We start from the raw sequence: 17,303 nt of genomic DNA, 5'->3' as shown, positions 1-17,303 counted from the left end.
AAATTTGTGATGTGGCCAATATAGTTGAAATTTTTTTTAAAGATAATAAAAAGGTGGGGTAAAACTTTCGGACATATTTAGATATTGTGATTTGTTGAGTTACTTTTCGACATGTCTGTATAGACAACTAATATATTTATTACTTTCACAATAATCAACAGGCCGAGTCGATAATCATTGTAGTCACCTCTTGTTGTTTATGTAATTGTTACGATGACTTGTATGCTTCATTTTTTTTTTTTTTTTGGGCTTGTATTCGTGGCAGTAATTGGGAATGTTCTGGGTAGAAATTGTGAAACAAATGGGCCAGCTTTTCCTAGTGAGTCGCGGTACAAACCATCCAACCAATACTAAAAAAGGAATTAAACCCCGCGTGGCATTTTATACGACCACCCTCACTACTGCGAGAGAATATTCAGTTTCAACACAAATGACACGTACACACAAAACACAAAACACCAACAAATATTTATTGATTGACTTTAAATTCCATACTCTAATTGATTTACCAAAAGAACAGCTTCGACAAGCTTTGCTTATTTAAACCAACTTCTATTCAATCATTACGTTTTTGTTTTTCTTATTCCAACACGTTTTTGTTTGTTCATTCGTTTCTTAATTCTTAGTCCGATTTTATACCCTACTCAATACTACCATGCCGAAAATTATTTACTATGATGTTGATTTTACTGAGTTTGATAATATGATAAATCAACTAATTGTGAGAGCGTGTCAGAATCGTGATGATTTAGATATTGATCAAATAATTGATTATTTCCATTACTGTTTTGAAATATATGTTGTGATTAATCAACAATCATTACGGATTTCTTCTCAACGAGTTGACACCAATCTCGAAATGTTAGAAAACAAATTATCCAAGTTTGAGATTCCTATATTCATAAAAGATGCTATCCGAGAAATGGCTAGACCAATGATTACTGCAGGAACCTCTTTGATAATGAGTAGTTATAATAGTAATATCTATTTACCCAATGTTACCATGGTTTCAGGGAAACAATATTTGAAATCGTTTGTAAATAACAAATATAAACGATTGATTACTGATTTAATGTCAGCAATGAAGTTGCAAAAGATTTATTGGCATCATTTGGAAATAGAAGAGATAGACACTCTGGGATTCTCCATGTATCATGATGAAAAAAATCTTATATCCTCATTTACTGCATTACCTCAATTTAGATTTTTAACCGTTGCATTATTGAAACACATTAGATTCAATCAATTTAGATTAATCAATGATAATGGCAATGATGGAGCAGGAATTGATTCCAAGGAAAGTAGTCCAGGTTGGATTAATTTAGATAGAGGAAAGAAGGACCAACCACCTATTAGAATTGATAATGCCATTGAAATCTTTCAAGATACTAATTTAACTAATGGATTTTGTGTTTATAGAAACAATGGCAAAGTTACAATAAATTCTCAATCATTAATGGGTACAAAAGTTGATTTAAGAGATTATAAGTTTAATTTTGATGAACGATTTCCAACTGAAAATAAATTCTTGAATGGTTCATTACAAAATCAGCAACAAGAAGGACGACAGGTTCACCATGGCCCTAAAAAGTCTTTGTCAATTTTCCCATCACACAATAACAATTACCACTATGGTGTTTATAAAAAATATAAAAAGAACAATACTTCAATTCATAAAGTGACTAAACCTGATAATTACAAAAAGAAAGATATATCAACTTCAAAAGTTTCTGTCAAAGTTTAGTAAATGATGCTGAAAATTGCAGCTGAGCTGCTCAAGAAGAATCAAATTAGAATAATATACGAACATTATAAAATAACAATCATATTATTGTAGATTGGAAGGATTTACTATTCAGATTTGAATCATTTTTTGGTGAAAAATGTTGACCAAAAAATAGTAGGTATAACAGTCGTCTAAAAGTCCATAGAATTCGATTTCATAGATTATACATAACAGTTACTTGCACTAAAAAAAAAAAAAAAAACTATTTTGCGAAATTTCATTGACAAAAAGTTAGATGATATGTATTGGTTAGTGATCTTTTTCAACATGGTATAGACGTTGCAACACCATAAAAGTTTGGCTCTCAAGGGCACAACTATTTGAAAACGAATTTTTAGGTTCTAGACTTAATCTCTGATAGTCAAATGTATAAAGGGTTAAATTAAAACTCACAGAGGGTGCAGGCAACTCTCATTTCTATATCTAGAGACATTCGCTTACTTTAGATGCTATCTATTTTGGCGGTGAATTGACAGAAAATTGCCAATGGCGATAACATGCATATTTGAGCATAAGAATTCTGCATGTTGTACTCCTTTTGTTTACATTTTTTTGTTTACATTTTGCTTACCTCCAAAATATCTTTCATCCCTTGCTCTGTCCTTTTTCTTCTTCATGATGATAAATGCCAGGCTGGCGTGACCTCAATTATTTTCCTCTCACCACCACTTTTTTCTCCTTCTTCTTTCACCATTCGTTCATCAATCCATCAGTTTCCATCATAAATCAATCAAATAGTTACTGCTACTGGGATTACAGATACTTTAAGTCATGATATGTATGATTAATACCCTTGTTTTTGAAGAACTGTGCTTACTAACTAACTAATATAGATGAGTTATTGATTTTTGTTTGACCAGTAGGTGTCAAACTTTTGGAATTGCTATTTGGTGAGTTATAATAATTCAAGAATGGTGTACTTCTATTTGACAATTTCTGTCGGATGTTATTGCTCAAATTGCTTGATGCTAAAGTGGGTTTTTATGTTGAGGATTGAATAGCGAGTGGCATGTTCATTATCCATGAAATCTTATTATTAGGGCTGTTGAGTGGATCATTTAACTTGATTTGACAGGGGCTTAGGGCTATTAATTTGCATTTACTTGAAGTTATGGTATGATCCAAACTAGTTTTCCACTTCAACAATTACAGATAGATAAATTGTTAGTGTGATGTACATTTTCCAGCCAATTTGGATTTATGATTCAATATCAAGGGCACGAACGAGTTTTTATAAAGTATATACTTATTTATAGAGGTTTTGTATTCAATGAGATGAGTTTAAGTTAATGATTTGATCATAATTAATGTGTCATATCACATAAAGTAGCCTAAGGTTTCTCACGGTCACAAGAACGCTGCTGTGGAATACGAGGAATACCACTGCAACCGTGGTGATTCCTATACTCAAACAAGTTTAAACCATCAACAAAATCAAAGTGAAGCTGCGAATGAAAACAATATCAACAATGTATTTGCTGTGAAAAAAAAAGAAACAGAAAAGAATCCATAAAAAATAAACTGTCCAGCAAAAATCATAGTTCAGCAGAAACATAAAGGGGAACAGTGGTTTGTTGATTGGATTTATCACCATAACCATGATTTTTCAAATAGCTACTACCATAATAGTCGATTAAGCAAAAAAATTGGTTGAAGAATTGAGGATTTCAATACAACAACAAACTCCAATAGTTGAAATAATCAATTCAATGTTGGATCCAATTTACAGAAGTTGCCAAAATGTGGCTCTGAAATTAAAACAAATTGTAGTTTTTGAAGACAAGCAGCGACAAAAGGCTATTCATGACCTGATAATAAAAGACTTGCAGCATATTTTATTCAATCCAGAAATACTGAAAATGATATCCAAAGTTTTCTTAACAAATATGCATCTTTTGAAAGATTTATAACCTATTTTAATTGAGCTGCTCACTTCACTGCCACCTCCACATCACAATACAACAGCTTTAGCAATTGACAATACAACAGCCTCAACAAGTCATAATACAACAGCTTCAACAAGTCAGAATATGCTGAATATATCAAGAATAAGTGCAGATAACTTTGAGAAACTCGATGATATGGAGAACGGTCTCCCCCAACTATGCGAATTAATTGCTGATATTAAAAGACGAAAGCTATACGAAAAAAGCTAGTTCAATGATATTTACATAACGTACCTTGTACTTAAGAAAGATTTGAAACATTTATCTTCTGGCAAGAGAAACTTATCATATACTAACAAGTCAGAAAAACGAAGGAGATTAAATGAATGAATTGTTCTTATTATTTTATATAAAGTTTGATTTTATATGTAGTTGTTTGTTTTATTGAGTATAAATTATTAAGACTTGAAATGAGAAGCCGAAGAGATGGGGCCGAGTTCAATTCTCTAGTGCGAGGAAGTAGTACCACTTCGACCTAGAGTTGTCGACCTAGGCAAAGATCAAGGGATAAAGAATCCAAAAAAGGAAATTTAGGGGAGGATAATTGCATATTTTTTCTATTTATAGTAATAGAAATACTAATTTCGAACCGGCTCCATACATATTTTGCAGTAGAAAAGATGACTCTTTATTGAATTTTCTTCCTAAACTAGTAACTGAGAATCTGAAAATCACACGAGAAATATGCATGCAGTAATTAAAAAAAAAAGAAATTCCTGTCAATTCACCGCCAAAATAGATAGCATCCTTACTTTAGCATAGTGTAGATGTAATTCTAGTCATCAATATCTAACTTTGTGTAATGGGGTGTGAGCAATTTGTTTAACCAATATATGAGTTTTTTGTAAATCAATGGTATTGTGTCACTATTGCATCCTCTTTTGGTTTTTTTGGATGCAAATTGCGTTGACCGCCTCAAGATAATCATACAGGAATAACAATTGTGGGCAGCATGTTGCCGCATTATAATGCTGCAAGCCAACTTAAATGCTAAAACCCCTATTTTACATAGGTTTTTCACTTATATGTGGAGATTCTGTTTGCTGGTTGGTGAACAGTATAATTGTAACATAATGGAATTCTGGTTTTGCTTTTTTTTTTTTTATTTTTAGAAGAGCTTTGTGGCATCAAAACCATTTCCACCAAACAACACCAAACGATCGACGGTTTCATATTGACTTGTGTGATTTTGGTTTTTCTTGCCAGGCATTGTTGTTGGTAGAGTCCTGCGCGAGCAAGCTGGTTCACCAACTAACAACAACGAGGTTGATTTTCTCTTAGTATGATAAGATCAATTTGTTACTCTTTTAACACTCATACCAAGTAACTTAAGGGGACTTTCATAGTTATTTTGAAATGATATATTATAAAGATAGGCTCGTTTTGTGTCCATTTTAATATTTGCATATGAATAGTAAAACTGTTTTTATTTTTTTTGGGGTGCTGGATAAATTATAATTAAGCGGCTGTGCTTATCCCTGACACAGGTTCGTTCGCTAAAGGGGTTATTTTATTTTTTAGAACATGAAAATTGTTGATAGAGATTAAAACCACAACAAATACAAGATATATATTTATAACCTGTATGACCAATCCTGTGCTCAAGATTTATAAACACTTTTTTTTCCCATTTGTTACCCTTTCTTTTTCTTCGTTCTTTTTGTTGATTTCTATTTTTTTTTTTGGTTTATAACTCAATCTTCCGGAAATTATAATTGGTTACTAATTGAGAATCTTCACTGTATTGTCAACCCAACCCGAAGCAACGTTACAACCAACATAACACAGATTGAATTTTCTGTTTTTGCTATTATTTTCCATTGATTTTCTTAGGTTTGAGTAACATTTTACCAGCTTTCATCCCCAACCATCTGAATATTTTCTTTCATTAAGTCATCCCCCTTTTTTTTTGAACATATTAGTTACATACGAATAACTAATTTTTACTAAAATTAGATATATTTTAATGCCTTTGGTTTAGTGTCAGAAGAGAGTTTTATTGTAATTACCTACAGTGTGTTTTTTTTTTTTGCATAAACTTAGTCAACAGACCTATCATTTGTTAACTGCAGAGAATACAAAACCTCAAAGAAATATAACTAGAAGTAACTAAATTCTGAATTGCCATAAAATATAAATAGAAATCAATTTCCACTAATCATAACCTATTCAGAAGATAACTATTTTTTTTTTTTTCGATAACTTGAATATCAATTAGTCCCCTCATGTCTTCAACACATGATATCTGCGACCCAATAAAATTTGTCAAGTTGGATTTCACAGAATTTGACAATATATGTTCGATAATATCCAATATGTGTCATTCAATCAATACTTGGCTTCAAGTGAACGATATAGAAGTTGTTTCCTACCTACATATCTGTCTAGAAGCTTATGTCGTTATCAATCAACAGAACCTACGAAATCGTGCTGGTAGATACGACCCAGCAATAGACTTTTTACCATCACTTGTTCATATTTTTAAATTGCCAACATATTTTAAAAGTGTAATACGAGAAATGGCTCGACCAATGTATGATCAAAATGGAACAATATATATACCAGACATACCGTCAATATCCATAAATGCATTTGTTGATAATTCCAAGTTGATGATTAGGTCACAAATATTAAAGATTTTGGGAGAAGATTTGAATATTCCCTTGTCCCCCATTGATATAGAACCATTCATCAAACCGATCCCGTTTGGTGTATATCATGAAAATTCCAATGAAATTTTATCATTTGCAAAATTACCACATTATAGAACAAAAGCTCAAAACGCGTTAAGACATATTCGTTTCCAACAAATTTTACCACTACAAACATTGGATGGGAAATATCAAGCGGTGTTGGAAGATGAAGAAACAGTTCAAATTTTTGATAGTTTACAAGATTTAAGCCAATTCACCAACCCACGATTTGGGTTCTATTATCGTGACAAAGTCGGGAAAGTTCAAATCAATAATATCCCAATGTATAGAACATTACATGGATTTTATAACATCCCTGGGAAATTGCTGGTTGATGATGTCATTAGTTTCCCAACTGAAGTTCCCAAAGCAAAGAAACGCAAACATAGTCATCATAGAAATAAAAAGAACCGAAGCAGCAAAGATACTGGTAGTAGTGGGTTTACTTTCGCAACAGCAACAACCCCCACAAGTTTTACAAGTGATGCTGCAAGCAGATTCACCTCTGATGCTAACAGTAAATACACCCTCAATTCTTCATTGGACTCACCACAAACTGGTGGAGAATCAAGTAGTTTAAATAGTATTTTCAATAGTTCACCAATAAGGTAGTGTGCGATGAATATGTTTTTTTTTTTTTCTGGTCATTTGTCCACGACTCCATTGATATGAAAAATATTTGTGAGATTGAAAAGTATGGCAGAAAAAACAACAACAACAACAAAAAGCACAATACTCTTGAATAGTTAGTTGTAGCTTCTCCACCAAATATATCAATTCATCACAGCCTTATCATTTCTAAAACATGGACGCTAAACCACCAACCTCACATTCATTATGGTCGCCGTATGATACTGTCCGAGACGCAGCAGATTCTTTGGGTGTGACCATCTCCGATGAAACAGCCAAAAGTTTAGCCATGGATGTTGAATACCACATCCATGAAATAATAGAGACGGCAGTTAAGTTTATGAGACACTCTAAGCGAAGGCAGTTGACTACGTCAGATGTAAGTAATGCTTTGAAAATACTTAATATTGAACCATTATATGGCTATGATAATACTCAACCTTTGAATTACAAAGAAACAATGGTTGGTGCTGGTGGACAAACATTGTATTATATTGATGAACATGAAATTGAATTCGAGAAATTGATCAACCAACAGTTACCCAAAGTACCTCGTCAAGTGAACTTTACTGCCCATTGGCTAGCCATTGAAGGTGTACAGCCAATGGTTCCTCAAAATCCCTTACCCAGTGAAATTAAAAGTCTACCAGCAGTGGTACGTGGAGCAACAACATCAATGTTGGGTAATGATATTTTAAGTCTTGGCAGCAAAAATGAAAATGGAGAAAGTGGCGATACAACTAAACATGAATCTGAATTGTTATCGAATGGTGGTTCTGCTAATCACACAAATAACAATAACTCCAATAAAAAATCAACTGAAAAAGATATGGAAATCAAACCATTGATAAAGCATGTCTTGTCAAAAGAATTGAAATTGTATTTCGATAAAGTGGTTGATGTGTTAATTTCAACTGACCCTGAAAAGGAACATTTGAAAAATGCTGCATTAACTTCATTGAAATCTGATCCAGGGTTACATCAATTGGTTCCTTATTTTATTCAATTTATAGCAGAACAAATAACCAATCAATTAAGAAATATTGAAATTTTATCAACCATGCTAGAAGTCATTCTGGCATTAGTTGATAACAAAACTATATTTTTGGATCCATATGTGCATGCATTAATGCCATGTATTTTGACTTTATTATTGGCAAAGAGAATTGGTCCTGTGATAAAATTAACTCAGGATAATAAACAAGAATGGCAAGATGCATTAAAATCTCAATTGGCCATCCGTGAATTTGCTGCCATATTGTTGCAACACATTATTAAAGTATATGGATCATCCTATAGTACATTGCGGCCGAGAATAACACGGACATTATTAAGGGCATTATTGGATTCAACAAAACCAGTAGGTACCCAATATGGTGCATTATTGGGATTGAGAAATATGGGTACTGAAGTTTTAAAATTAGTTTTGCTTGGTAATTTAAAAGTATGGTATCTGGCAATTATTGAAAAGAATGAAAATGATTATGAACGTCAAATTTTGATCAATGCCTTATTGGATACGCTTCGGAAACTAAAACTTGATGATAAACTATTGAATCAGCCCCAATCTCAAGATGGTGATGATATGGATATTGATTCAAATAATGAAATCAGTGATGAAGTGAAAACAAAATTAATAGAAAGATTTGGTAAATCATTAGCTGATTTATTAATAGAACAAGAGGATGGTAAGCAAATAATAAAAGGGATTTTCTTTGGCGAATTATCAGTTTGATATATATCTATAGTTGCTGTATACATTTGTATTAATAACCTTTATTGACTGTCTATAAAATTATAAAATTATAAACTGTTTGTTTACTTTCTTCTTTTGGAATAGGTGGATTTGATGTTTCGCTTAGTTGAAGGATTTAGTAATTCATCAGAATCATATTCAGAGTCGTAATCTTTCTTACCATAGTTATCTTTGACAACCTTCTCGTTAGCATAGTCCTTACTGTATGGGGAAGTAGAAATACTATCAAATAACTTTTTCGGTCTTGAACCCATCAAGTTTTCAGAATCACTTAAAATTGATATGAACGGTGATGATTCTAATGCAATAGGATCTCCTGGTTTGGGTCCAGATTTCCCATGACCATTATTATCAAGATTATCATTATTGTTGTTATTCGTGTTGCTGATGACACTAGTGACGCTTGAAACACTTTCACGTCTGAACTTCAAAGGAGAAGATCCAATTAACTGCTGGCGATGTAGAGGTGTATTAATCACCATATTAATGTCATTACTAACTCCTTTGTTGTTGTTTCTATCATCAACAAAAGCCGAGTTATTTCTTGGGGTTGAGAAAACCAGGATGTTCTGTTTAGGAGTCATCTCAACATTCAAGTCTTTGGAAAGAGATAATAGTTTCTCATTGATTGATTGTCGTTGCTTGGTATTGGGCCTAATAAATTGGTCTGTCGGGGTTGTGATCACTAGCATGTTTGATTTATATGGCGTAGCCTCAACTTCCAGTAGATAAGCTGGTTCGTTCAATGTGTTTGCAATACTTCCAGTATTCGTATGGTTTTCTCTGTGGCTTGGTGAAACTGGTATTGGCTGTTGCAGTAGTAGTGGTCGTGATTCTGGTGCCGGTTCTAATGGAGTTGCCTGCACTTGTGGCTGTATATACACCTTTCTTGCCTTTGCTGGGGTTGCTTCAATCTGTGATACTGAATGCGTTAATTTTGGTTTTATTGGAGTTGTTGACATTGCCTCGCTTTTAGTTCTCGTTGATCTACTGGTCGTAACAGTCGTAGTAGTAGTCGATAATGATTTCTTTGCTCTCGTTCCAAATATAAATGACTGTGATACTGTACTAATACTCGAAAGATCGGCTTTGCTGCTTTGTTTAAGATTTAAATCAACTTCACGTTTAGATAAATTCTTTGCTGAAAGATTGGATTTGGATTTCTTTAAAGAAATCAAGGGTTTGAAATCATCGGAATCAGCTATACTTGTAGATTTGGATAGTTTGGGAGGGTTTTTATCTAGTAATACTTTTCTATATTTTGATCTCGGTTTCGTTTTGTGGGTGTCATCTTGATGTTTAGGTGTATCAGAATCTCGTGGTGTTATTCCTTTTTCCATTTCCTTATCAATTTGTTCATGTTCGTCCTGATCAACTCGATCACTTTTCTTTCTTTTTAGACTGATTAGTTTCATATTCAGGCTTTTCATATTCTCAACAACAAATTCAACTAGCTTAGGTAACTTTTTATGGAAATAAGGTACTAATACATACCCAATAAACCCATACATACCAGCACCCCCAGTTTTGACTGATAATGTATCCCATAAACTTAATCTGTCAATATATGTAGTTAAAGACATAAAAAGCTCAAAATGTTTTTCATTTTCGATATTTTGGGTACTGGCAGGACTTGATATATCTTTGTCAGAGTTTGGCTGTTTCTTTTTATTCTTTCGACGTTTACGACGTACTAAACTTTGATTCTTTGATTTTTGAGCTTCTTTTTCTTCTTGAATTTTTATATTTTCAGTCAAGAATTCCTGCTCTTCCACTTGCATCAAGTTTAATAGCTCAAATATTATTAGAATCTGTAATTGAGCTTCTCGAATTTTCAAATCAAGAATAAATTGTGATAATTTCTCCATAGTAATACCATGTAATTGGTCTTCATTCTCCCCCTTGTTGTCAATGTCCATGATCTCTGAATTTCTTGGATTTTCAGATAAGGGCATTGGTTGGTCGAGTTCAAATCCGTGATGCGATTTGAACTTTTGCTGTTCAATCAATTCAATGCGAATCAATGCTTTCAGTACTTGGTAGTTCATGTCATTATCACTGCCCTTTGTAATATCACCAAAAATCCCATATTTTTGATTATGACGTCGATCAAACGCATTACTGTTTAGCCAGAATCCCCACAAACCTTCTATTATATTACTAGTCCTAGAATCGCTGTGTTCTTCGTGGACATTGTTATTGTTGTTGTTCTCATCTAAGTTGCCTTTAAAAAGATTTTTAAATCTTGGTAATGCAGTTTTAGGAAAATAACTTAATGGGTTATTTAGTGAATACAAAGTCGAGTAATATCTGGTTGTCAAAAAATCAATTGGGTTCTCTATTATCATTTGTGGTAACTCCTGATCTTTCCCATCTCCTTCTGGTGTAAATACTTTCTTTTCTATTTGATAGTCATCTCCTAGGGATGTACTTTCAGACTCGTCATCTTTCGTTGTAAGTGATAACGACATAGATGATGAACTCAAAAATGATGACAGCTTTCGTGTTTGAATTGGTGGTTTCATGGAAAATTCAATATTCGAACCTAAACTGGGCTTCCTCTTTTCCTTGTTAATGCTCTTACTGTCAAGATGTAGGTTTTCACATTGACTAATTAAATCACTACTTGAAACAATATCTAACCAATTATTGCTAGTGTCATTTCTTATGTTTTTATTATTCAATAAGGCCGATTTCAGTGATATTTCGATATTCTCAAGTTTAAAAAACCCATAAATGTGATTAGGTAACGGGAAAACAACCCCAAATTGTTTCTGTTTTTCAAAAACAGATTCTATCACCCCCTCATTTTCCATCACTTGTTCATTTTGTCTTTCCTTTGCTTGCGATTCATATTCCAGTTCTAATTCAATCAAATGAGACAGGTATAAATTGATTGTTTCATTACAAAAGTAATTCATATTTTGAAAATAGTTCAGGTTCTCATTGTCATTGGAACTGGATATTAATGCTAAAACTGACATTGTGCTAATGGGATTTAGAATATTTATAACCATAGATTTCTCTGTAGTTACATTGGTTGCTGGATTGTTGGTGTTCTTGTTATTCTCATAGAGCTTATTACCATTAATGCTTTTTAGGCTAGAGATTTTTATTCTATGAATAACTGATATGTTGGAATCTTTATCAACTAGATTTTCAGAACCATTACTCTTTGTACTGTTGTTGGAGTGTTCATTTGCTTCATTGGCGTCTGTATTTAGATTTGTCGCCATTTCAGCCAAGATTGAACTTTCAGTTATAGAAAAATTAGCACCAGTTTTAGAAATACTTTGCAAACTTTGATCATGATTCATTTAACCCTTTGTATAACTTATAGTATTGTTGCTTGTTGGTGATATAAAACTCAGGTTGTGAAGTTCATGTTTTTTTTTATCACAACATTTTAAATCCACAAATTCAACTTCACAAATACTGAAACGCGTCTTATAGAATACCGCTACCAAATGGATTTGAAATATTGTTCCTTTGGTGCATAAAGACAACAAGAATCCACTTTCATGTCTTTCATTAATCATTTCATTTTATTATTACAACACTTATAAATATCTATATACTGATCTAGTTATACGTAAATATCAACAACAACAACAACAAAAGTAAAAAAAAAAAAAAAATTATATGTATAAATAACTCCATTAAAACATAAAAGGCAAAAAATGTACATATCAATGTTATTCATGTTGACACTTTTGGGAAAGAAATGATTTGTCATTATATTTGTAACCATTCATCCTCCATAATGTCAGTAATTGTTGGTCTTTTATCAACATCACGAACCAAGATTTTCTTAATCAAATTCAAACTCATGTCACTAATAACATATGGGATTCTTAAATCACCTTCCATAATTTCATCAACATTATAAAATGGGTTTTCTTTATATAACATTGTGTATAATAAAATTCCCAATGCCCAAATATCTTGAGGTTTCCCCTCATATTTTTCTCCACCTAAAACTTCGGGTGAAGCATAATCAATTGTACCAACAAACACATCAAATGGACCTTGTTTAACATATCCTGCTGAACCAAAATCAATCAATTTGATTACCCCCTTTTCATCAACGATAATATTCTCATCTTTGATATCTCGATGAACAATTCCATTTTTGTGTAAATGATAAATCGATGAAACAATTTGTTTGAAAATAAATTTCGATTCATCTTCACTCAAATCTTTTTTTATTTCAATAAAATCAAATAAATCAATAGCTGGTGGATCACCAAAAATTGGGGTTTCTAAATAATAGTATTTGGAATCTTCAAAAAAATCAATAATTCGCATAATATTTGGATGAGGTTCACTGTTCAAATAAGCCATGATTTGAATTTCACTAGGTATTGTTCCTAATTTCCGATCTCGTACCCAAGTATCAACCAAAATTCTTTCCTTGTTAATACATTTAATAATAATTTTATAAAGTGGGTCTTGTTTATGTTGAGCTAATACCACCTTACCGTAAGCACCTTCTCCCATGTCTTTAACAACTTTAAACTCAGAAAACTTTTTGGTTCGTCTTTGACCTCCGACATCTTTGGGCCAATGTGACGATTGACACTTGATTTGTTCTAGTGACTCATTTTCTAACTCTAATATTTCTTCCTGGGTATACTTTAAAACTATATTAAAATCCGTCTTCACGGGGTCATCAGTTTGATTGGACAAAGTCAATGGAGATGATAAAGTTGGCTCTGATGAAGAATCTCGAGGATCTTTTGCTGGTTTGTTTTCTTCCTTTTTTTGCAGATTTTGTTGTTCTCTACCATTCTTGTCATATATATAACTATCCAATCTGGCTAAGGGAATACCCAATGAAGTTTCTTTCTTGGGTTTTCTTGTACTCAGCGCCCGTGTAATCTCACGAGGTGAGAATTCTAACAAATCATTTTCCTTTTCATTATTAAACAATTTCATTTGTGATGGAACAGTAGATGCCGTGGTTGGTTTTCGTTCATGATTACCAGTGTTCTCTAACAGAGTCACTGATTGATGCTGTGGTGGTTTGGCAAGAAATTGAAGCTGTTGTTGTTGTTGCTGTTTCAAATCACTAAGTTGCAACCCACTGGAGTATGTTCGAGGTTTCGAAATTGAAGATAACGAAACAGCTGATTTATTGCTGGAAGCCAATGAAATCGAGGATGACGTTGATGCAGAGCTCAACTTGTCCAATTCCTCAGAAATATTAGTTCGATTCTTGTTGGTTCTGGAATATGTTACCCAGACCACCAATGTATTGTTTGTTGAGACTCTAACTTGAACATCGACGTAGATCACATTCCCATCACGGTGTATTGCCTCAATACCTTTTGAATTAAAAAATATTGTTTCCTCAGATTCTTGGTCATTTTCAGGGTTTTGTTGCTTATTAATAACGGCATCATACTTTCTAAAAAAATGTTCGGGTAAAACCAACCCTGGTGACAACTGATATGCATAATTTGAGGTGGCCTCGATACCAGCGTGTAATATTTTGGTGAAATTTGGTATTAATTCATCAATACTATGATTTTCTAATTCATCAAATGATTTACCAAATAAGTTTCTAGCAATAGCATTGTTACATGATAATATCCGACATTCGTCACTATCAATAACAAAAATACCAGCAATATATGGCATTGTGTGAATTTTCAACTTAATCACGTGTTTTTCTTGATCAAATTCTAATGGGGTAGAAGTAATTGCACATGGAACATTATTTTCATCTTCCAATTGTAATGTGTAGTATCTGGTTTGATTAATCAACTCAATATCTTCGTCATAATAATCATCAATATCAAAACTGTCACGATTAATGTTACTACTGTTTCCATTGTTGGTATTGTTTGTATGGTCAGTTTCATCACTTACACCTTGCTCCATTTCGTTATTATGATGAAACTCGAGTAATTCTTTATTTAAAGAATAACTCAAACTATCTAAATTGCTGAGATTTTGAATTCGATAGTCCTCAATTAAACTTCCAGCAATTTCATTAATGGAATCGATTTTGTAATCGATAACATCTTTTTCACTCAGTATAACCACATCAAATGCATCACAAGGTATTTGATCAAACATACATATAATCAAATTTCCCTTGCGTTTAGCCCACAAGGAAGTCCACGAATAGTTTTGGTCGCCTGGCCTGACAATGGCAACAATTTCACCAGCAAACAAAATTTTGTCACGATTTTTCTTATTTTCCATAATTTGCATTCCCGTGATTCTTTTTAAAACAAAATCACGAAACTGTGGAGCAATTAAATCCATCAAAGTTAATGCTTTAATAGTGTTTTTCAGTACACCAAACATTAAACACGCTAAATCATTTGCAGCTTTGACTGAAAAAGGTAAATCTTTCTCCACTGTAAATACAGATTGAGGAAGTGCGTGTTTAGTAGTTAACAAAGAATGGAAGGGTCGACTTGCACCACTACTTTTGAAACTATTGTTGTTGTTGTTGTTGCTTGGAAACCTGTTTTTCATGCTATTTTTTGGGGGTAATTCATCATAGTTGTTATTTAGTAAGTTCAATGCAGTAGTTGAAGGACGTACATGTGAGGAGTTCAAAGAAGGGTCACTGTTTCCATCATACTCCAATAGTGAAGTTGGTTGAACTGAATTCTCTATAAATGGCATTGCCAATGCATACAACAATTTATACTTTAATATATCATGATTAGAATTTGAGCTGTCTAATTTATCAGGGGTAGATAATGATAAATCATGTAATGTGGTTGCTACCTCTGAATTATCTAATAATGCACTCAAATCGTTCTCTAATAAATCTATAATGTCTTTAAAATCATCGTTTTTATCTTTATTTGAAGAAACCTTTCTTGAGGTTGGTAACTGGCGTGCTAATGGCGGTGTTGAAACCCTGCGTCCCGTTAGTGGATTGCTACTACTATTATTATTATTCAATGGCAAACTATCTGACCTTTTCATAGTAGGCCTAAACAATGCAGCTAATGCTGCTGATGAGGCATTGGAACGCAATTTATAGTTCTTGTGCTCGTGAGCAGATAAAGAAGAAGAACCTGAAACGTCATGTATATAATCAGAACTGTGATTAGTATGCGAATATAATGCCTTTCTTAATGGTGGAGGTTGCAATGATAAATCTTCAGTTGACCCATTATTATCGATTTCTATTGGGTGTGAAGCCGATCGGAAAAGTGGGGGTGCTTCATCAGTTACAATGTTTATGGCACCACCAGCAGGGGCACTAGATTTGACAGGACTATTTGTTGCACTGTTAGTAGTTGTCAATGATTTGAATAGTTCTGGACGGTCCTTTAGAATCTCCAAAGATCGTTTCAACACATTTAATCTCAATGCCAAAGAGTTTGGTGATAAATGAGCATATGAGTACGCGTGAGATGACTCTATAGGGAACTTCAATATATCCTCAATGTCACTATTACTATTGTCATCACCATTGGTAGTAGGGGTGCTGGGTTTACTGTTATAGTTGGCAAAAGTGGGGGATGGCGTAAACAAGGGAGAGGAACGATTTGACCGAGTATTTGTCTCAAATCTCAACAGTGAGTGCAGATTATATCTTGAATTAGTAGCACATTGTATTGGTGGACGACTTGCAGATGGTTTGGGATTTAAAAAGGATTGCTGGTGTTGTTCCCTCAGTTGTTGTGTAGTGGGATTGTCTTCTATGAAAAACAGGAGTGATGGTGGTGGTGGTGGCCGGTTTGAAGTCATAAGATGTGTCGATAGATAATATTGTCTTTAAAAAATGGAAGAAAAAAGACTCCTGTAAGTAAAATCTAACAACAATGAAAACAAAATGATAACGAAGCAAATGTTTAGATATAGATATGTATATATATATATAATTGGAAGTTGAAGTTGGTTTGTAATTGAGTTAAAAGAAAACAAAAAACAAAAGCAAAAAAAGAGAAGTAAGAAAAATTGTTTGATAAAAATTAATTAATTATTGTGATTATAAGAAGAACAAGCAAAGAAAAAAAAAACAAGGAGTCTCTTATGTGTATGTGCGAGAGTGTGTGAGAGCGTGGGTTGCGACAGAAAGGCTGAAAACACAAAAATTAGAGGGGGGAGGGAGGAGGGAGAAGAAAAAATCGTGCAGGGTTAGTGGGATTGGTGTAGCAGCGGTGGTACTAATGGTGGTAGTGGTGGTGAGGGTGAAAGGAAGTGGGTGGGTGAAGGTCATCCAAGAAGAGGTTTTCTTTTTCTTTTAACTTCTGGTGTAATAAGAAATTTGCAAAATTTGAAAAATCTAAAACACAAGCAAAAGAAATGAAAACAATAAACCACAAATAACAACAAACTATAAGAATACCTTCATATATCATAAACTCTGTTATGAGTTTATTTGGTAAAAGAAAACAAAAAATGTATTATACTCTCCCCCAAATAAGTTTATTTCTTTTGTTTATTTGTTTTTTTTGGTTAATGATAGCTCTTTAAGTTTGAATTGTTCAATACTAAATTCATTTTGGTTAGCT

General features: G+C 33.1%; 5 protein-coding genes across 5 annotated transcripts, besides 1 other annotated feature; 3 read left to right on the top strand and 2 right to left on the bottom strand. All coding sequences in view use genetic code 12, as the record gives it.

Annotated features, from left to right (window-relative positions):
* Window positions 1–655: 655 nt before the first annotated feature.
* Window positions 656–1,744, top strand: CD36_86640 (conserved hypothetical protein; the record flags this gene model as incomplete). The annotated part of the gene is made up of 1 exon (XM_002419519.1): window positions 656–1,744. The coding sequence occupies one exon, from the start codon at window positions 656–658 to the stop codon at window positions 1,742–1,744; it is 1,089 nt and encodes a 362-aa protein (XP_002419564.1).
* A 487-nt stretch (window positions 1,745–2,231) lies between these two features.
* Window positions 2,232–4,479: a mobile genetic element.
* A 1,478-nt stretch (window positions 4,480–5,957) lies between these two features.
* Window positions 5,958–7,037, top strand: CD36_86630 (conserved hypothetical protein; the record flags this gene model as incomplete). Its single annotated transcript, XM_002419518.1, has 1 exon — window positions 5,958–7,037. One exon carries the CDS (start codon window positions 5,958–5,960, stop codon window positions 7,035–7,037), a length of 1,080 nt encoding a protein of 359 aa, XP_002419563.1.
* A 193-nt stretch (window positions 7,038–7,230) lies between these two features.
* On the top strand, window positions 7,231–8,790 carry CD36_86620 (subunit of TFIID and SAGA complexes, putative; the record flags this gene model as incomplete). The annotated part of the gene is made up of 1 exon (XM_002419517.1): window positions 7,231–8,790. The coding sequence occupies one exon, from the start codon at window positions 7,231–7,233 to the stop codon at window positions 8,788–8,790; it is 1,560 nt and encodes a 519-aa protein (XP_002419562.1).
* Window positions 8,791–8,873: 83 nt separating this feature from the next.
* CD36_86610 (DNA replication regulator, putative) lies at window positions 8,874–12,128 on the bottom strand (the record flags this gene model as incomplete). Its single annotated transcript, XM_002419516.1, has 1 exon — window positions 8,874–12,128. One exon carries the CDS (start codon window positions 12,126–12,128, stop codon window positions 8,874–8,876), a length of 3,255 nt encoding a protein of 1,084 aa, XP_002419561.1.
* Window positions 12,129–12,546: 418 nt separating this feature from the next.
* On the bottom strand, window positions 12,547–16,536 carry CD36_86600 (serine/threonine-protein kinase, putative; the record flags this gene model as incomplete). The annotated part of the gene is made up of 1 exon (XM_002419515.1): window positions 12,547–16,536. One exon carries the CDS (start codon window positions 16,534–16,536, stop codon window positions 12,547–12,549), a length of 3,990 nt encoding a protein of 1,329 aa, XP_002419560.1.
* Window positions 16,537–17,303: the final 767 nt, after the last annotated feature.

The sequence above is a fragment of the Candida dubliniensis genome, chromosome 3 (genome assembly GCF_000026945.1).
Source record: "Candida dubliniensis CD36 chromosome 3, complete sequence".
Lineage (NCBI taxonomy): Eukaryota > Fungi > Ascomycota > Pichiomycetes > Serinales > Debaryomycetaceae > Candida > Candida dubliniensis.
Note: the sequence above shows the minus strand (reverse complement) of the source record. Positions and strands in the feature narration are given on the sequence as shown.